The following is a 21,885-nucleotide window of genomic DNA, read 5'->3' on the forward strand; positions in this document are numbered from 1 at the left end:
AAGTTTTTTTTTTAATGGCTGAAATCTAGTTGGGGGCTAATCACTTTGGGGTTTTTTGAGAAAGCGTTATGCTTATTTCTGACTTAGTTCTGAACCAGTAGCCCAGTGCTTAGCACAGTGCCTAGCACATAGTAGGTACTTAATAACTGTTAATTGATTCAACATATTCATTTAGGCTCAAGTAAGAAATACTAGGTTACTGAATGAACATTTATGGCTCAGGATCATGCAGTGGTTTTTGAATAGTAATGCTGTCTGATGCTATTCTGACACTTCCATCTTGGATGGTTTACTTATTACAGTCTCATAAGAAACAAGCAATGGTAACTTGGTTTAAATTTCTACGTCATTGCAGTAGACTTGATTTTGCCTTTCACCTGCTCCTCTGTAAGATAGGTATATTTTAACGTCATCTGAGTTAGCTTTTCAAAAAATGGGAAGAAAATGCCAAACTATGTTAGAGATCTTATTAAAGGATTTATCCCCCCAAAATGTGGGCTTAGTTTAGTAAGCTTGATAGAAGCAAGACTCTTGGCTGACCTGAGACATGGCTTTGGGTTTTGTTTGTTTGTTTTGGTTTTTGGATAAAATAACTTTAAATTTCTATCCACAGTAACTTATATGTACAGTAGCATAAATGTAAGCAGCTTTTTAAATTGTTGGTCTCTTTTTAACTAAAGTTAATCAATTTACTGTATAGGATTTTTTTAAAGAGTAAGGTGAGTTGGCAGTTAAGGCAATTTGATCATCTCTAGGATTAGTCATTGTGACTCAGAGAATTTGAGGACTAGGTGGGAACCCAGGAACTTCTTCCTGCTTCAGCTCAGTCCTGTCATTTCCTAATTTGTTAAGTTCATATATGGTTGGATGAGGTTGGGAGTGGGGTGAAGAAGTTGAAAGTCATTATTGGTGTCTACTTGAACAAAAACAAACTACACAGATAATGACTTGATAAATAGTATGATAAAAGGATTAAAAGTCTTCTGAAGATTTTATCTAATACAGATTCCTAAACTTTGTAGCTACATAAGCTTAGGAGTCTTCTTCACTCACCCCGCCTTTCTCAATCTTCCAACATATTGGATGGCTGCTTCTAACACAGAGAGTTTTTTTGTTTGTTTGGGTTTTTGCCTGTAAGCACGGATGTCTCTTCATCTACTTTTTTTGAGTAGAGTTAAAACTCCCCGGTGTATTAGAATAACAGAGTTCTTCATTGTGACAGTTCACTTCTGAAAAGTTGATGGCCCTAATATAGTAGCAACTAGAGATAGAAGTAAAATATCAGATGGTTGTATTTATTTTTTATTACTACTGGTATAAGCTAGAATTGACTTTTTTAGGTTGCTGTTGACTGTTGGGCCAACAAAGAGTTATAAATTAGGGTCTTTGCTTTCCCGAGATAGTTAAATTGGAAGATTTTTAACAAGTCTGAATTACGTGTTCCTGTCTCACATTTTTTTGGATTGTTTAAATTATTAAAAGAAGGAGAGGGGGAGGAGGGGAGAGAGGATCATGACTATACTCAAGATAACAAAAATCCAAATGGATGAAAAATGCCTTTTGTCCCAGATGTCTTCATATGGGCAGACCATTGAGAGAAAGAGTGTGTGTGTGTGTGTGTGTGTATAAACAGCCACTACAATTCGACATTTTACTGGGCTCAGATTGCTTAGAAGGTAAAGTACTTTTTGGAAGGCATCTAGGACATCCCATAGTGCATTCCATGATCCCAGGGGTGTTCCATGGAACAAACATTTTTAATAACAGTTTTCTCCTAGTGATTCTGTGAACGGTGGAACACTGCCATCTTGGCAGTCAAAATTGCAGGTAACCCAAAGAGCACAATAGAAATAAGTGATGAATGTAAGTGGGCTGTGTATCCAGTAACGGCCTACAATCAGCTAAAAGCATAAGAGATATATATGATCCAGGGAAATACATATGTTTGGGAGACAAAGGCTCTGTGTATCCCTCACAAAGGCCTAATTGGAGAAGAGGGACAAAAGTCACACACAAGATGAGAAAGAATGGGTGGATTGCCACTTGCACAGGGAGCCAAGGATAATCTTACTGGTGAGACTGTGGATCAGTTGAAGTTTCATTAGAAAATTTTGTTATAGGAAGATTTTAGAAATCATGCTAAGCTTAAAAAAATCTAAGGACTCTTGTTTTAATAGAATTTATTTTTTTCCCAATTACTTTGTAAAGATAATTTTCAACATTCATTTTTTATAACATTTTGAGTTCCAAATTTCCCCCCCTTCTCAAGGTGGCAGGCAATTTTATATGGGTTATACATGTGTAATCATGTGAAAAAAATCACATTTCCACATTAATCATGTTCTGAAAGAAGAAACAGAACAAAAGGGAAAAGGCACCCCAAAACTCCCCCAAAGCAAAAAAAAAAAAAAAAGTGAAAATAGTCTGCTTGGATTTGCATTCAGACTCCATAGTTCTATTTCTGTATGTGGAGGGCATTTTCCATCATGAGTCTTTTGGAATTGTCTTGGATCACTGGATTGCTGAGAAGAGCTAAGTCAGTCATAGTTGATCATCATACAGTGTTGCTGTTACTGTGTATGATCTGGTTCTGCTCACTTCACTCAGTGTCAGTTTGTCAATTTGTGTAAGTTATGACCTCATTTCTTTAAAATGGAAATAGGGCCATAATGAAGAGTTGGAAGGCCTTGTTTTGAAGTTGTACTTCATTTCTTTGGAGCCTTAGTTTTATCTGTAAAATGTAGTAGATAATGATCTGATCACCTCCTTCACAAGGTTCGATTCAGTTCAGTAAACAGTAAGCATTTAGTGATATTAAATACACTGTTCATAGGACTAGGGCTACAAAAACAAAAAGTTCACCTGGTAGATTGTAAACTCCATAAAGGTGGGATGTGTGTTTCTGTGTGAATTCAAAATAATTTCAAGGAGAGAATGCTTATATTTTAGGAAAGGGCTCATCATATAGGAAAATGGCACTTGAGCTGTGCTTTGAAAGAAGCCTGTAATTACTCATAGGGAGTGTATTGGAGGCCATGTGTGTGAAAGAAAAGGGGTGGCAAATGGATTGTTATGTGTGGTGAATAGTTAGGCCAGTTTGACCAGGATGGAGACTATGTCCATGGAAACAATATGAAATAAAACAGGAAAGGAAGGTATGATCTGGACTTAGAGAAGGCTTTATTCTTGAAGTGATAGGGAGCTATTGAAGTTTAGTTGGTGTTGGTTTTGGAGGGGAGAGAAAGGCAGCACAAGAAATGTGACATCTAAACTGTGTTTTAATAAAATTAATTTGGGGTTGGCTAGGTGGTGCAGTGGATAGAGCCTTGGAATCAGGAGGACCCGAGTTCAAATTTAACCTCAGACTAACTAGCTGTGACCCTGGGCAAATCACTTAACCCTGATTGCCTCTCCCTGCCATGCCCCTTCCCATCCAAAAAAACCAATTTGGCAACTATGGAATATGGAGTAAGGGTTTGGAGTCAGGAAGACAAAGTAGCAAGTTTTTACAATAGAACAGGTAAGTTATAGAGTCCTGAAGTAGGATAAAGGCTCTGTGAGTACAGAAAAGGGGAGCCATATGAGGAATGAAAATCAAGAAAAAGTTGAAGTTGACTCCAATGATGTAAACCTGGGTGACTGAATAATATGATTACTCCCCCTCCCTAACCCCCAAGAGAAATGTAGAAGTTTGGAGGAGGAAAGGAAGGAAAGGGTATATGAATTCTTCTTTGGCCTGGAGTTCCAGAGAAAGATGAAGTTTTATATATACATTTTATTTTTATTTTTAGTGAGGCAGTAGGGGTTAAGTGACTTGCCCAGGGTCACACAGCTAGTAAGTGTTAAGTGTCTGAGGCTGGATTTGAACTCAGGTACTCCTGACTCCAGGGCCGGTGCTCTATCCACTGCGCCACCTAGCTGCCCCTTATATATACACGTTTAGAACTTTGTGCATGTAATTGATGTGAGCTGATGAGATCAACAAGGGAGCACATAACGAAAAAAGCCCAGGACAGAGTTTTTTGGATGTTACTACACAGGGAGGGAGAATAGAGCTAGCTAGGTAGCACAGTAGAGAAACTGCAGGAATACTTGGATTTTTGTTTTTGTTTTTTAGGGCAATGAGGGTTAAGTGACTTGCCCAGGGTCACACAGCTAGTAAGTGTCAAGTGTCTGAGGTCGGATTTGAAGTCAGGTTCTCCTGAGTCCAGAGCTGATGCTTTATCCACCCTAACGCCTAGCTGCCCCCAGAATACTTGAGTTCTAATCCTACCTCAGACCCTTTACTAGCTGTCTGACTCTGAACAAGCCACTTGACCCCCCCACCATACCTCAGTTTCCTTATTTGTAAAATGGAGGTAGTAACACAACCCCAATTGCCTCACTAAAAAAAAGAAAAAAAAAGAGAACCAAGAAGAAGGCAGCAGGGTTGTTGCAAGGAAGACATTCTGTGAAGGTGAAAGAGTAATATAAGTAAGTATATTCTTATTTTTATCTGTAAAACAAAGGGACCAGGCTTGAAGGCCTTTCAGTTCTTTTTTTTTGCGGGGCAATGGGGGGTGTGACTTGCCCAGGGTCACACAGCTAGTAAGTGTCAAGTGTCTGAGGCCGGATTTGAAGTCAGGTTCTCCTGAGTCCAGAGCTGATGCTTTATCCACCCTAACACCTAGCTGCCCCCAGAATACTTGAGTTCTAATCCTACCTCAGACCCTTTACTAGCTGTCTGACTCTGAACAAGCCACTTGACCCCCCCACCATACCTCAGTTTCCTTATTTGTAAAATGGAGGTAGTAACACAACCCCAATTGCCTCACTAAAAAAAAGAAAAAAAAAGAGAACCAAGAAGAAGGCAGCAGGGTTGTTGCAAGGAAGACATTCTGTGAAGGTGAAAGAGTAATATAAGTAAGTATATTCTTATTTTTATCTGTAAAACAAAGGGACCAGGCTTGAAGGCCTTTCAGTTCTTTTTTTTTGCGGGGCAATGGGGGGTGTGACTTGCCCAGGGTCACACAGCTAGTAAGTGTCAAGTGTCTGAGGCCGGATTTGAACTCAGGTCCTCCTGACTCCAGGGCCGGTGCTTTATCCACTGTGCCACCTAGCTGTCCCCTCAATTCATTTTTGATTGACTGTGATTCAGTGGATGGTTTCTATCTTTACAAACCAAGTTATATTCCAACCCAGATTGAGGTTTGTCAGATTACATTTTCTCTTGAGTGATTTGGCTGCAGCCACGGAATATTTTTATCCTAACAATTAAGGATATAGGGATATAGGCCCTGCATTGCATAGTAAGTGTGGGACTAGGGGTACCAATTTTAAAAATGAACATTTTTAGATGCTCAGGTGCTAGTTACAAGATGCTTTTGTTTTATTAAAATGCTTCCTTTCTCTTCTAACTCCCTTTAAGGAAGAATATTTCATTGCATTTATAGCAAGATTGTTAATTGCAATAAGAAGTGTCTAAGAACCATGTGTGTTACACTACTATGGAATTGGCAGCTATGGAAACTAAATTGGAAAATGTTTGTTCTCTGCACTCTGATTTTTAAAATTGTTGGCATGTGTTCCTAAAAAGCAAGAATAAATCTATGCAAGGATTTTTAAAGATAAGAATATTCATATTCTTAGCACCTATTACATTCTTGCTTTTGAAATCTAGGACCAAAGGAACGGGTTGCCCAGGAGATACAATCAACAACTGATATTAAGATGTGTAGAAATGTATGTATTTCACATCTATTGCATCATTGTTTGGATATTTAGATAATATCCAGACTAGTTAAAGGTATCAATGATACTTGCATCAGTAATCTTATGTGGAGACTTGGTCTTTAATACCTAAGGCATGATTCACAGAACACCGGCCCAGGGTCACAAAGTCCTGACTTCAAGCCCAGTTTCAGACACTAGCTGTGAGATTCTGGGCAACCTCTGTTTGCCTCAGTTTCTAAAACATGGGGATAACAACACCACCTATCTTTCAAGGTTGTTGTGAGGATTACATGAGATAATTGTAAAGTGCTTAGCACAGTGCCTGGCACATAGCTAAACAATGCTTATTCACTTCAAACTTTCCTCTACCCCTATAATGTACCAAGCAAAGGGTCAGCTGTACTTGATATATGTGCTAAATTTGATACTGTGGCTAGTCACCAGTGAGGTCAGCATTGAAACTTGGTGACTTGAGTACTTCCCTTCTCAGTATTGAATTTGACCCTGAGAACTCATCTTTACCTCAGTGCAACCAATTTCCCTTTTCTCATATTTCTCCAATGAGTCAATGGACTATAACTAACATTCCTCCCTTCTTTAGTGACCTGCAGTCAACATATTCTTCCTTCTCCCCTCCCCCCAAACACATGCTAAGAGGGAAGCATTAGCTACCTTGAACGTGCTTTTTAAAGGTTGCTAACACTCATGCTAGAACCTTCCCAAAAGAATGCATCTTATGGTCTCTATCTTCCAAAAGCAGAAATGACACAAAAACACAAAGTAGACATAGATCTAGCATATAATATGTGCTTGTCAATTGATATAGAAGGCTGTTAGGGTCCCTGCTTGTCATTCACTGACAACTTGGCAGTTTTATAAGAGCAGGAGATGTGATGTATTTGTCCTTGAAGTTGGTGGGGTTCTACACTGCATGTAGCATGTACACAAAAAATCTTTATCAAATGAACTGTTTCTCCTACAAGACTGCCTTTCATGTGATTTTTGCCTGTATAAAAACATTGAGGGCAGGATGTGCTGCAGTATGATTTGATTCCTCTCAACAAAGGATGGTCACTTAATACTATGAGTTTAGAGCTTTAGAGACTGGATGATAGGCTAATTGAATATCACTGTACAGTTTTAATTAGTGTGGTTGTTGCCACATAAAAGGGCTTATTTCTTCCCTACAATGTAGTAGTAGTTTTCTTTTGTCTTAAATAATTTTGGCTTGGTCAGATAGGTCACCAACTAATGTAATTGATGCTCATCTAGCCTTCTGGCTTAAGAGTATTATAGGCAGTGGTCCCCAACAATTAGTGTATTTGGCAGTGTTCACCATCTTGTCTTTGTAATGAGCTTATGCACTGAAATTCTTGGTAAATACTTTTTTGTGCCATAAATCTTCATTACATTTGTCTTTCACTCAAATATTAAATGCTTGCTATTGGGAATTATCTATTAGCAAGATCTCTCAAGTTACCCTTTGTTTCTGAAGAATATTAATCTTTTAGCAATGGTATAAATTACCTTTTTCTCTTTTACTTAGACACTGTATTAAACTGGAATTACTTTTTAAATAGCATTTAAGTCTTGCAAACTGAAGTCAAAGGACTTTAGCACAATTTTTAATCGGATTACATACAAAAGCTTTGGAAGTATGAGGGATAAATCTTAAAATTTGTATCACTTGACTGAATTCAGTAAGCTCTGATTGAGTACCTGCATTTTTATTACAGAACTATTCCTGTAGCTTCTTTACTAATTAGAATTTTGTTTTAAAAGGTAGTAAAGCAGCTATATCCCTAACTGGCTATGTTACTTCTTAACTTTTGCCAGAGGAAAATCTATTTATTACATTTATTTATGTAAATGAAGTGGTCCTAACATTTCCTTTTATTCCATTCCATCGAAATACCTTTGTCTTTTTTTTTTTTCAGCTCTAGACAAGCCGCAATGGTTATCTTTGTTTGTTCATCCTTATGAATGCAGTGAGACTAGTAAGGCCCTTGTGTGTGATATTGATGTGCATACAAGATTTCTCAAGAATGATGAAAATGTGCTGAACCCTTTTTTCACCTTCTTAAGGAAAAGGACTTTTGCATTCTTTAGACATTCCTTTTTCATTTTTTTTTCTTTCTTTTTTTTTTTTAAGTGAGGCAACTGGGGTTAAGTGACTTGCCCAGGGTCACACAGCTAGTAAGTGTTAAGTGTCTGAGGCCGGATTTGAACTCAGGTAGTCCTGACTCCAGGGCTGGTGCTCTATTCACTGCACCACCTAGTTGCCCCTCCTTTTTCATTTTTAAGATACGTTGGCCTATGGGGCCTCAGACACTTAACACTTAGTAGCTGTGTGACCCTGGGCAAGTCACTTAACCCCAGTTGCCTCACTTAAAAAAAAAACATACGTTGGCCTATGATGACATTATTACATAGGGTATGGATTAGTCCTGTCTTTACCCCTATAAAGTAGAATCTAGAAATACAATCAGTTTACAATGGTACTTAGGAATTCTTATGATCTATAAATGAAAGCAAAGTAATTTGAGAAACACGGGTTGAGAGAAATTCATTTTATTTTGTACAAGGTACAGTACCTTTGCACAGTGAACAAATATATTACAAATCTGTCCCGTTTTTAAAAAAGTATTGCCATTTCATAGTCTAGTTTCTGACTTAATGCTGTCATAGTGTGTGTGTGTGTGTGTGTGTGTGTGTGTGTGTGTGTGTGTGTGTGTGTTTTGAACTCTATTCACATTACTTCATTTGCTTGAAGATTCAGTTTCTGGAACAATTGAATGGTTCTCTCCAGTTTTCCAGTTAAATATACAGAAACAGCATGTACCTGTTTAAGCTGGCAGCCGAACCTGTTTGTGCCAATGCTAGACAGAATTACCTAACAATAGCTCTATATGGTTGAAATGTCTTTTTGCAGTCAACTCTCAATTATCTTTGGGAAGTTATTTACTTCAGGTTAATGGTGCTTCTTTACCTTTTCTTTTCCTCCCTGGTGCCTGGATTCTGGCTTTTGAACAGTGACGAGGGAAAGGGAGAAGGGATGGTATTTGACATTTTGAAGCCTTTTGCTTGCTGCAAACCAGCATAACTACAGAGGTTAAAAAAGATTTTGTAATGGTGACTAAGTTTTGCCATACCTATCTTTTCACTCATCCGTGTTTTGTTGATCTTCGGCATAAAGATAATTGAATATTGGCTGCCCTGAAATTGAGGTAAATCTTTTTTTATATTTATATATATATGTACATTTATTTATGTAAAAGTTACCTGGACCTACAAAATAAATGTTGAATTATATTTTATAAGGCTTTTCTGGAACATAAAGTTGCTATTGCTGATCACCCATTTTGCTCCCATGCATACATGCAGCATTCATGTAAATATTATGTATCATCCCATAATGGGAAAAATCTGCTTCCACTTAAGCCTATGTATGGAAAAGTTTTTTTCTTTCTCTGGTTAATGCTTTAACTATTAATTTTTTATACAGCAGATTATCATTTGCATTAAGGGCTTTGAAACTCTTACTTCCATATAGAAACATTTCTGTCTTCACTAGTCATTTCATTACTCCATTGTGGACTCCATGGAAGTACTCCTTGCTGAATGGATTGAGAATGACGAGGTACAGTTGTGGCATGGTTTGTTTTTTTTTCAGCTTGCCATTGATTTGAAGTTCTTGTGAATGTGTTATTGTAAGGATTGAAGTGTTGGCTTTGTCTCTGACTTACTTGATAGAGCTTCAGCTTATCTACTAAAGTCCTATCATGCCATTAGTAGTAGCAATTAGAACCTACACACCTGAACACTGAGACTTAGACCACTAGCCCATTGAAACAATAATTTTGGTCGTCATTGCCTTGGAACAATTGGTTCTAAAGTAGAAAATTTTCTTCCTAGTTTCTGAAGCTAACTTTTTACCATGGTTATGTTTATGCTGTAACAACTGATCAAAGTTCATTCTTCCTTTGATCGTTCTATTTGGTTCTATTAAAAAAAATTCCCAAACATTTCAAACAATTAACTTGCTAATTCCACATCTGCCTAATTAACTTTACACATTTAGACTCAGTACTACATCAAGTTCAAAATTTACAAAGAATTGCTTGAAAGCAAGTATTCTTAGTTTATATGTCAAGGATTATCACCTTTTAAAAAACAATTAGGCAGACTTCATAGCTCTTTTGTAGGTGCCTTTCATTCTGTTCCACATGGCCATATAAAACTTCATCTGAAAGCTAGTTTTTAGATGGAATAACTGAGGTGTTATACGAAGATAGTCCCAGATCAAAGGAGATCTTAATGAACCTGTGACTAACACTGCCAAGATTTCGTGTCTGGTGGCAGTTAGCAAAACTAGCCTGGAGCCATTACTCTAGACACAGAAAAAAGCTGCTGCTCTGGAAATGTTTGTATTTCTAGTAAAATCACAACTGTATAACCATCTTTAAACCAAAAAAGGAGAAAATTAAACTGTTAAACTATTAAAAGATTTTCACTTAGGTTGACACATAATTCTTGAGAAAACCAGGCTACCACTTGGAGCCATTGGGATTTGATGAAACCAGAATATAGTCATAGCTATTTGTAGCACTGATAATATAATGGCACGAGGCATCTCTCTCTACCTCTGTACTAAAGAAGAACATAAAACAACTTACTACAAAGAAAAACAACATACAAAGAAATGGGTATAGTAATGACATTGCTCCAATATACAGATTCCATATCGATTGGTTGCTTTTAAAGTATTTCCCCTTTCCCATGCTCCCTTTTCCTCTACCACCCCCACTTCTCTTTTTGCCTTCTCTCCAGGATTTATTTTCTTTTTAACCCCAAAATGTTCCACTGGCTTTCCACTCGTGTCTCAACTTGTCATTGCAGCTGTTGTTGACTCATCTTGTAAAGTGTTGTTACAACACAGTCCAGAAATTGAGTGTTATTTTGGGGGTGGACCATAGAAAGAGCTTCATTGGACAGTTGTTCCAGTCTTTTTGGAAATTGTTCATTAGTCCTAGGTGGAGAGTGTAAAAAGCAATCTTAACATCATGCAGCAGGAGTTGGTGCATACCAGTGTTCCTTGTTTATCATTATTTCAAGTCAAAGGATTGTCTTCTTTCAGTGAATCAGAGAGTGTGTCCAGCACAGCACATCGAAAGCTTGTTTATCCCTTTTTAAGATTGTTTGTCCTGAGAGGGTCCATGGGCAGGGCTCTGTCTTACTGGGAGGAGGTCATAATGACCAGGAATATGGCTGTTCTTAGGTAGGTCGTATGGATTCTGGATATAGCTGGCGGTATGACCGCGGCCTTCTTGGACCACACTGACTGTGGGTTCTAAGGATATAGTGAAAAATTAGTTCAGAGAACAGATTAGCTTTGATTGCCTCTTGGGGGAAGAGGCAGGATTATTTTAACACAGGCTAGGGGAGGGAAATGGAGGTTTCCAAATTCATGTCAAAAGGCAGTCATGTTAGCTATTCTGTAAACCAAGTATTGGGATTTGAAATGAGACTTTGTTACTGTGTTGGTACTCAGTCTAAAGTGTACTGTAAGAATGCTCAGCTCTAATCACAACCCAAAGACTGGCTTTTTCCAGGCAGTCTTCCAAGGCTGGTGGAACCACAGCCTGAGGTCATTAGGAATGAAACTAGGGATTGATTCATTAATTGTTCAGGTGAAGGTGAAATTTTCACATGACTCTATGGATCACTTACAAATCCTTATTCAGATTTAAAGGGTAAAACATCTGGTCAGTAGGATTAATAATAAATTTGAGATGAAAACTTCCATAAATTGCTGGGGGAACAATATTTCCCCAACTATACATACTTATTATGTTGCATCTTAATCAGTTTTTTTTTTTTAAGCGGAGTATTGGTATGGAAATTTGGCCCAGGAGAGAAGTGGCCGTCCTGGGAGGTACAGTTTAACCTGGAATACTTAAAAGCAGTAATCAGTTTGTTTATTCCCTCCCCTCCAGAAGAGGGGGGTGGTTAGGGGGACTTTATCTCTACTTCAGTTTATGCAGAGTTATTTTAGACACCTACCAACTTCATATATATTTTTATTAGATGTCGACAAGGATGGCATGTCTGTGTATGGAGAATCCCTGTGAGCAGGTGACTTCATTTCTACGTAGCTGCTCTCCGTGGGCTTGCAGGTGAGGAGGGGCGGGTCCTTGATGGTGGCATAGGGGTTTTCACTGCTGTTGAGAGAGCACGTACTGGAGCTGCTTACAGATTCTTTTGTGTAATCTGCGGAACAAGAAGGAGTTCTCTTAGGATAGCTAAAGACTTGTATTATCACTAAAAGTAACACGAGCAGGAAAACATACAGAAAACTGGAAGCTCAGAAATCCAACCTGTCATCTTAGAAAGTGATAGGAGATGATCGCATAGGAGATGAAAATGGGCTTGTCAGGGAACACATTTTAAAATGTTTGTGGAAAACTACATTAAGCAAGATCACTGTTCTTAAGTCACAGCTAGGGCAGGTTTATGCATTGGGTTTAAGCCCACTCTTCCCCCTATGCCCTAGAGGACAGTCTGGTGCCATTTTAAGTATCTACAAATAACGTCAAAGCTAGGTGGCCTTGTAATGCCTTTTTGATACTTGAGAAGAAAAACCAGGAAGCTAGGTGGCTCAGTGGATAGAGCACTGGCCTTGGATTCAGGAAGACCTGAGTTCAAATCAGGCCTCAGACACAACACTTACTAGCTATGTGACCCTGGGCAAGTCACTTAACCCTCATTGCCCTACGCAAAAAAAAAAAAAAGAAAAAGCGTAGGATCATAGATTTAACACTGGAAAGGATCTTATAGGTCATCTAGTCCAGCTCTTCCTTTTCTAGATGAGGAAACTGAGGCCCAAAGCAGGTAAGAGACTTGCCTGCAGTGACACAGGTAGTAAATTTCAGAGGCGGAATTTGAAGCCAAATTCTGACTCCAGAGACAGTGCTGCTTCCATTCTGCCCCATGCTGTGTCCTTGTTTGTGTCCTAACTAAACTCCATTGCAGAGGGAAGAGGGATTTTCAGCTTTTTCACATTTCTGGGAGTGGTGCTCTTGTCTGTGTGGATTGGGGAAGTGGAGGGGGCCGGCAGTGGTGGGGCTGTTGGCTCCATGAAAATAAAGGAGCTAGCACTAGACTGTGATCCACATGGGGCTTTGAATCCTACCTCCAACTGTTTACCTACCTGTGTGGTCTTAAGCAAATCACTTGGCTAAGTCTTGTGGCTTCAGTTTCCCAAGCTATAAAATGGGGTCCGTGAACTTTTTTTTTCCCCCGTTGGATAATGGTTTCATTTTAATTGGTTTCCTTTTTAATCCTACATATTTTATTTTAGACATTTAAAAACATTAGGCTTCATCAGACTGGCCAAGGGAGTTAATGACACAAAATTCATTGCGAACCCTTGGGCTAGACAATACTTAAGTTTCCTGCTATTTGTAAGCTTCTGTGATCCTACAGCTTTTGTGTCACTGCCCAGTGTCGCTGTGCACATAACTTTATCTCTCTCAGGGGTACATATAGTGGAGAGTGTCTGGAGGCAGTATTGGGACTGAGCTGATCTTTAGTCATAAGTGCCTAGGGAACCCCTTATGGGCATATGAGTGAGTGTGAGTGTGAGTGTGAGTGTGTGAGTGTGTGTGTGTGTGTGTGTGTGTGTGTGTGTGTGTGTGTGTGTGTGAACAGCCTGTTCCTTGGACTTATTAAAGGCTTTTTCTCTCCTTGGGCTGGAGGGGGCAGGCCACATTGTGAATGGCTAGTAGCTCAAACTGTAGTAGTCTGAGTAAGATGATCCTACTCACCAGAGCTGGCCTGGCCTTCCCTCCCCCACTTAGAAATACTCTATTTAAGACTTCCTATGGGATTTACAAATTAGGTCTTCTCTCTCCTACTTCTGTCAGCTCTAGTCCAGGTACCTCTGATGACAGGTAAATTTGGCTTAGAGAGGAACTGGTCAGTCCACAATTCAGCTGAAACCACAGATATGTGGCACATTGCTATTTACTTCATTGACTTGGCTTACTTCCAATAGCAGACACCAAGAGAGGTTTATTTTATCTTTTGGGGTGTTTTTCAGCTATGTATATCCCAAAATTTCAGGGATCCAAGAGTGGCATAGGTAGATATGAGTTTTCAGACAAATTTGTTTCTTGCACAAAATCTCCTCTCTTCCTCCTCTCGAATCAGGGATCAAAAAACAAAATAGAAAGCCTTGTGCTTTGGCTAAGACTTAAGGAGGGAAGCCAGCTGTCCCCTTTTTGCGTTCTTACTTGTCCTAGGAAAATGTAAAAGATTAATGAGACAAACCCATGTGAGTCATGATCTATGACGATGGGTCAGCCTTGAAATTCTTGCCTAACGAATGAGCGATTGAGCCTCACCTCACCTCCCCAGTGCAAAACAAAATTGATTCATTTCCTCCTATGAGAAGAGATACAGGGTTTTGTTTGCTTGATTTTTGTTTTTTAAGTTTGAGGAAGAAGGGGACATGAAGTGGCTTCAGTGATCCAAAGTGTGAATAATTAGCCTTGGGATACTAGAGTAAATATTCCAGCCACCCTGGGATAGGTCTGTTCATGGACAAGTTAGTCACTGTTATTCATTATGCTAGAAATTTGATTTCCTAGGTCTAAGAAGCAAAAAGACAGCTGTAGCAGTTAACCAACCTCTTGAGCCTGCATCCTTCTTATCCCCCTATGCCCCCTCTGGCCCCACCCCTTCTGTAGAAACAAGGCATCAGAAAAGTGTGAGGACTGAGAGGAATACCAGACCACTCAGGAACCTCCCACTGTGAGTCTAGAGCTGTATGAGGCCTGGGGAGGAGGCTGGGCAAAAATTAAGTAGGAAGCTTCCTGTTTTCCCCTGCTGAGTCACCCTTCTGCCCATCTACCTGATTAAATAAACAGCTATTTAAAAATACTTCCTCCAGTCTCCCTAAGTCCCCACCTCAAGGCATTTTGCCAGGAAAAAGGTAGAGAGGAACTGAAGCACAGTGCTGCAGGACAGCCTATCCCTGTGCTGAGGTGAAAAATGAATTGTGATCCTTTGTGTTTAGTAGTGCCTGCTTATTAAGGAGGCTTATAATCTATCCAAACACTTGGGATAGGTGAGGCTTGGGTACCCCTCCCAATTTGAGATTTGGGGAAACAAGGGATCAGAGAGGTAAGTTGTAGAGCTGGGGACCAAAATGCTTATCTCTACTTCCAAACTACTGCTGTTCTAGCTTGATGATATGGCATCCATTTCTGATGAGGGGAAGGGAGAAAATCTTAAGGAGCAGAAGAAGAAATTGGGCAGGCCCTGGAATTGATGAGACTTAAGAGCCCTGGGGTTTTATACCTGATGCATATTTTGGGGGAAGATTTGAATAGGATGGGGTGAGTGACATGGTGGTAGAACTTAGGGGAGAAGTGGGTCCCTGGACAAAATGAGAAGAGCTTTGCATGAAGAAAATGATGAAAATTTATGTCAAAAAGAGGGGAAGTGAGATGTTGGAATAAAACAAAGATAAGAGAAAATAGAAAAGCAGAGTCAAGGATTTCAGCTGTAACATGTTGAAGGAAATGAAAGCCAATGGCCAGTGTAACAATAGAATGTAGTAAAGTCACTGGTGGGGAATAAAGAAGGAATCTTGAGTGTTTGGAGCATAAATTCAGAAGTTGAGATGGAATTCCCGTAGCTATCTTGGTAGCTTGAAATACTTAAGAAATATGAGAGTTGGGAGTAGTAAGAGAGGGTAACAGATGGACTGTGATGCTGTGGGGATATTTAGATGGGACAGTAGAAACTTTCCAAGATAGACAATGTTGGCGTTTTTTGAGGGGAAATGTCCCCGAAAACTTTGGTTAAAAAGGATTATTACGGGGCAGCTAGGTGGCGCAGTGGATAGAGCACCGGCCCTGGAGTCAGGAGGACTTGAGTTCAAATCCGGCCTCAGACACTTAACACTTACTAGCTGTGTGACCCTGGGCAAGTCACTTAACCCCAATTGCCTCACTAAAATAAAAAAAAAATTAAAAAAAAAAAGATTATTACTTGGTGTTTTTTTTTTCCCCAGGGTCTGTGATTAGTCTGTTCTTGGGTTTTGGTTCACTGTTCATCTCACATCTCTGAGTTCTATAAGGTCCTGGATTCTGTAATCCTCTTTTCTTTACTCCTGCTTCTACCCCACCCCTTTTTTTTCCCTAGAGCATTCCTGCTCTTATGTCATTCTCGAACCCTAGTTTCTACATCTTTTATAAAGCTACTTTTGTCTCTCCTCTTAAAGACTGAATATATATCCATGATAAATGGTACCAAATTCTCTAGCTGCTAGAATGTATTATCATCATGTTAAAAAACATTAGCACTTAGGATTATTACATACATAGTAATTTTGAGGTCTTTTCACCTTTAATTATCACCCCATGAAAAAAGGAATGAACTGAAGCCATCTGTCTTTTAGGCAGAAGCACTGCTTTTCTCAGCTCTGTTTATGTTGAAGTTTGGGGTTTTTTGAGTATGGCTTATTAGCAGTTATCTATTCTCAAACGTTCTATAGGGTGAAGTTTGGGGAGCTTTGATAAGAGCACAAAAAGTTTTATATCCATTTAACAGTATGTCTGGACTTGTCTCAGCCTCCTTCCATGAATGGTCCAGCCTATTTTTAGCATCACCTGTTGCAATGCCGCCCATGGACATGTATCCTATTTGAATGGCTTCATTCAGAAAGCATGAGAATGAAATAGGCAAGCAAATGCTCTTATAGAAACAGCATATTATGGGATTGACCTCATAATTTCCAGGCCTTTATGGGATGCAGAGCTCTAATTTATGCTAATATTGCATCAGCCCAAATCTTACACTAGAGTTGTAACCAGCAGTTTTGATGCCTGGAGCAAGGAGTACTAAATGTACCCTTAAATCAACTTATTCAGGACAAATTCAGTGGAGGAAGGAAGAGGGAGCCCATGGATGGAGCTCTGAGGACACTCCAAGTTTGCTTCTGTGGTGTCCAGGCAGGGATGGGCCTAGGAGGAACTCTGCTAAGGGGAAGTAGTTCTGCCAGCTGGTAGCTTCCTATTTTAACTAATTATTTTTGCAAACTAGGTGCTATGCTCAGTTGTTTCTACAGCTGTTAAAGGTGCAGAAGTGCTGGTAGCTCTCTCTAAATTTCAGTGCCCTGAGACAAAGTACTTGTTACAGCCCAACTCCTGCTGAAAGTGTACTGTCTATGGATCATACCTGTAGAGTTACGAGAGACCATAGGGCCTGTAAAGGTCTAGTCCAGCCCCTTATTTCATAGAAGAGGAAACTTAGGCAGAGAGAGATCAAGTGATTTGCCCAAGGTCACATAGCTAGTAAATGTCTAAGGCATGATATGATAGGGGTCTTTTTGATACTACATCCTTAAGGAATAATTAGAGATTTTTGTCAAGGTTAGTCCCATTCACATAGCACTTTGTAGTGAACAAAGCACTTTACTTGCATTATCTCATTTGAGCCTTACAACCCCTTCCCCCCTCCCCTGAGATAGGTAGTATAACATCACCTTCATGTTATAGCTAAGAAAACAGATTGTCACGAAGAGGACAAGGTAGGAAAAGGTTCTTAACTTTACATCTGCTCTGGCTGTTCCTCAATGCCCTAGTGTCTGGGGACTTTTACAGGACTTTGACAAGTAGGGGTCATTTCCTTACCCAGCCCAGTGCCTGCCTGCGTGCCACGTAGTAGGACCTAAATAAATGCCTGTTGGCGGGTGTCGTTCAGGGGTTGTCTGGTTTAAGCTCAGGGTGCGGCGGCAGCTCGCATCTTTGGTCCTTTTCTTGTGAGTAATTAGTATTTTTTTAGTTACTGGAAAAAAGTTTCCTTGTTCATGGAGGGGAAGAGAGGATTATGCCCCATTGGACATTAAGGATTTATAATTTTCATTTCTCATACCTTGATAGGTAGAAGGTAGTTCTTCTTGCCAGCTCAAGACAGGAAGCCTCAGGGACAGATATATTGACTTTATTTCAAAATTTTTTCATTGATTTAGCTCACAGTAATTGGTTAGATATAATAGTGTTCTACATTTTTTGGAGTCATTTGGTTGGTACCTATAAAAATAACCCACAAGAGTTTGCTATGCACATATAACCAAAATAAAAAAATGAATTATTACAATTGCTGCCCCCGGGCAGAACTACCCAGAACCAGGGTATTGTGGATTATTTTTTTAGATGTGCTGATTCGCTGAGGTTTGAGGAACTTCTGGCCATGTCTGGTCTGTAGTGTTAATCCAGCTAAGTTCTTTGCTTAGGCATCAGATACTCTACCTTTGAAGCCTTTCTCCATAATATATGTGTTTTGACGTCTATCCATCCCACAAGCACCTGTAGAAAAATAACATACAATGGGAAAAGAAAGAAATGGTAAGTGACCAGTATGAGAGCAGTATGTGGCAGATAGCTTTACTTTCTCTCTTACCTGAGAGACTATCACCACTCTTCCCCCGTGCCCCCCCCCCCATGAGGAGAGATATCTCTGATAGCACTGTTTCAAGGGAGAAAATTTCCAGCTCCTAAAATTAATGACTTCAGCCATGAAAAGAAGTAGATAGAGCCAGCTCTCAATTAGCCATGCTAATGAGGAGGGGAGGAAGGAGAAGGCATGGATAAGCCAAAATCATCTAGATTTGGTATGAAAGCAGACAGATAGCTTTTCATGCATGCATGCACAGGGCCAGATACCCACTTGGGCTCTAACTGCCCCAAATTCTGCTGATTACAGAGCCTGAATTGCTGAATCATCTAAAAGTAAGTTCTAATAGATATGTGGACATCTCCTTTCCATGGTCTACTCTCATTTATCCACTCTGGATTCTCCACTAATGGGTAATTGAGAGTTGGTTATGGAAGAAAGCAATGCTTTTTAACTGTAAGAGTGATTTATGCTTGTAGTTTGAACTCTGAATGGGCTACTCTGCTCTTAAGCAGATGTGACTAACACCTACAGGCTTCAGGCCTTGAGCTTGATTTGAGGGTGAGATAGAATAATAGTCCTTCATCACAGGATGGCCTTCAACTCCCATGGCCTGATGCAGTATTTGGCTCCAAAGAGTCATTGCAAATACTTTCTCAATGGCTTCCTGGCTGCTGTAATTAGGTACCATGGCTCAGAATCAAGGTCAGAATGTTTTAGGTCTTTAACTATGAAAACCAAATATAAATACTTAATATGTTTTGCTCTAAATCCTCCTGTCTCCACTCCTACCTGTGCTGAGCAGATTAAACAGTTTTATCACTCAACACTCAGTGCTCTCCTCTTTATAACTTAGTTCTCTTATGTGGACAAGCTCTGTATACCTAGTGGCTTTGTCCATGGGAAAAAGCCTGGACAGATGAAAATGATGCTTCCAACCAGCTTAATCCCTTCCCCTTAACACCATTCAGCCCCGTTTCAGACAAGCCCAACCATGCAGTTGGGAAAGCAAAGAAGGACATTTGAGAGGTGGCTGTCTTTCCTCACCATTACCCCAGTGTGGCTCTTCCTGCTCTTCCCTTGGTTTTCAAACTAATCCTTTCTAACTCTCCACTCCTAGATTTACTGTTATGTATTTCTGGGGTCCCAAGCTTCTCAAATCTGAGAGGCCCCTTGGGACAAGGAAGCCTCTGGTGGCATTATTCCTTGAGGCCTAGCCACAGAGAGTAACCCTGGTTATTTCCCAACATCGCTAGTGGGCACTGTACCACATAACCAACTCTAGATTTCTGAAAACCTATCCAGGACCTCCCTTTGAGTCTTTGTCCACTCACAGCCTAGAAACTGAACTTCTTAGGCTCTTGCTTTCTGCAGGTGGGTAATTCAGTCTTGGAATAACCTCGTGCTTCTCAGTGGACAGGGAAGAGACTGCTTTCTCCACCCCATTCCAAGGTGCTGATGGTGGAGAGGAGGGGAACAAGGGTTGCCTGGAGGTGTTTCTCATTCGCCAACTGCTGGGAAATAAGGACTGCAAACTGGCTTTGAGGAACAATTTCATCTCAGCTAATGTGTAAATCTGCTGTGGGTCTATGAGAACCGGGACTGAGGCTTTTCCTGAGTTGAGTGTGGTTCACCCAATGTTACTGCTTGTGTCAGGGATGAATTTTGCCATTTTGCAGAGAACACTGAGTCCCAGAAAGTGAGAGACTTGTCATATAATAAGCTGTTTGGGCCCAGAACTTGGATGTCTTGGCAGCTCCAGGTTTTCTTCTACCGCAACACAGAGTATATACAGGTAGATGCTATGAAGTCGCTCCTTAAGCTGTCCTGACCATAAGACAAAAGTGAAAATGTACTGGGAATTTTGGCTACAGGCCTCGATTACCAGGACATTACCTGGGTTTGTGTTGTTTCTTAGAATCCCCTACAAAAGGAAGCCAGAACTGATCTCTCTTCAAGCTGGGTGGGTTTGCATTGAGGCAAATCCTGGGTACTTTGAGATTGAGCGATGGGGATAGGGGCTTGAGACCAGTCCTTTATTACCTAACTCACAGGGTTGTTGTGATCAAATTCCTTAACTTATGTAAAGTGCTTTGTAAATCTTAAAGTGGGGTGTGTGTGTGTGTATGTATGTACACATGCATTAGCTGTTATTCTGGGTATGTTTACCCATGGGTGGCCAGAGTGGCTATACACACCTGTCTTCTGAGAATCTTACTCAGAGGAATAGCATCAGAACCCCCCATTCCTCTGAGGTGATAATGGAACCAAGTTGTCTGTATTTGGTGTGAGCTACATCCTCTAGATCCTCAAACCCAGAAACAACCATCGGAGGCTCTAGGACTTGGTGCTCCAGAACCTGAAACCTAGAGCCCAGACTTCTCTCATCTGGATTCACAGCAGCTATACAAGGAACACATCCAGTTCAGTCAAGACTCCAAGACCCATGGAACATCTTTGCAGAGAGTGTGTTCACGTGGGTGTTCTCTGTTTCTTCTTTAGCATTACCTGACATTCATTACTAGTTTCCCAGCCTCTCCCCGCTTCTCTTATTCTAGGGAATATTAACTATTCCTCTTCTTCCTTTCCCAGCTCACTAGTTCTGGAGCACATAATTCCTGTATGCTTAATGAATATTCATGATAGTTTTGATGATGATGAACATAAAGCCAGTAAGATCTTAGTCCTACTCTCTCCTTTGAACCAGTCTCCCCATGGCCTTAAGGTGACAGGCATGGTGATGAGAGCACCCACTGTCAGAAACTAGAAATGCTTTGCCTGGTGGTGGGAAGGAAAAGAAGGTATCCCAGGTGGCATCTCCACTGGGTCTGGGGCATTCCTTCAGGAGCCCGAGAGCCATAGATTGGCTACCAACTCTCAACTATCCATGTGAATGGACAGCAAAAAGACACAAACCCCAAAGCCCTTCTTTGGCTTTGAGAATTATGTGTTTTATTGTCCTTGTTACTTTGAATTCATCTTAATATTCATGTGAATTTTGTATCTTGTGAACTCTTCAGATTCTTAGAATGGATGGGAGGGGCAGGGGGAACAGGACTCAAGCATGCCGGGCAGTGACAAGGAAGGCATCCTGGGATTAGACATTTGCCTTAGATGCTGTATTGATGGGTAACAGAGTTGATTGTTAGTATCCTCTCCCCGTCATCACCCCAAGACTTTACTATGAGTATCCAGATTAGTTTAGTGAGTTGCATAGAGGAACCAGAATAGGGGGTGAAGGCATGGGGCACATTTGCTCCGGAACTGCCTGGTCTATGGTATGGTACTCAGCAAGGGATGTGTGGGAAGAGAGAGCTAGGTCGTGGGACTTGGTGGAATGAGATAAAGGTAGGGAAGTGGAATGGGATCTGACCTGGTGTGTTAGGCTCAGCAGGGCGGCCAAGGTGTCTAAGTTCAATGTAGAAGTCCTCGGATGGATACCTGGCCTCCAGGGCACTGATCTGGAAATGGGAGTCTAGTGAGAGGAATGACAGGGAGGAGCCATTATTCCCAGAGCTCCTAGGGTATGAGGCACACGGGGTTAGGGAGAGGGTTAGGAGTTTGAGGCTGGGCAAGGGGAGATGCTGTGTTTGAATTCTAAAAGAAACACTTTAAAGTGGGCCTGAATAGCAGACACTGAGGTGGCCTTGTACCCTTCTCTGGCCGTCACTATGGGGAGGGGGTGGTGGGCGGTAAACTTTGGGGCTT

At 40.5% G+C, this 21,885-nt stretch overlaps 1 protein-coding gene across 10 annotated transcripts in view; it reads right to left on the reverse strand.

Moving 5' to 3' along the window:
- Positions 1-10,221: 10,221 nt before the first annotated feature.
- MEGF11 (multiple EGF like domains 11) overlaps positions 10,222-21,885 on the reverse strand; it is a 466,023-nt gene continuing 454,359 nt past the window's right edge. For 5 of the 10 annotated variants that reach the window (XM_043986259.1, XM_043986263.1, XM_043986258.1 and 2 more), the window contains 4 exons: positions 21,551-21,652; positions 18,033-18,089; positions 11,776-11,982; positions 10,222-11,062 (listed from right to left, as the gene is read on the reverse strand). In XM_043986259.1, the coding sequence (XP_043842194.1) occupies positions 10,902-11,062; positions 11,776-11,982; positions 18,033-18,089; positions 21,551-21,652 (527 nt within the window). In that variant the 3' untranslated portion in view covers positions 10,222-10,901. Of the gene's footprint in view, positions 11,063-11,775; positions 11,983-17,757; positions 18,090-21,550; positions 21,653-21,885 lie in introns of those variants that run through there. The other 5 variants (XM_043986264.1, XM_043986262.1, XR_006354901.1 and 2 more) reach the window with 4 other exon arrangements.

This window comes from Dromiciops gliroides, chromosome 2, assembly GCF_019393635.1.
Source record: "Dromiciops gliroides isolate mDroGli1 chromosome 2, mDroGli1.pri, whole genome shotgun sequence".
In the NCBI taxonomy this organism is placed as follows: domain Eukaryota; kingdom Metazoa; phylum Chordata; class Mammalia; order Microbiotheria; family Microbiotheriidae; genus Dromiciops; species Dromiciops gliroides.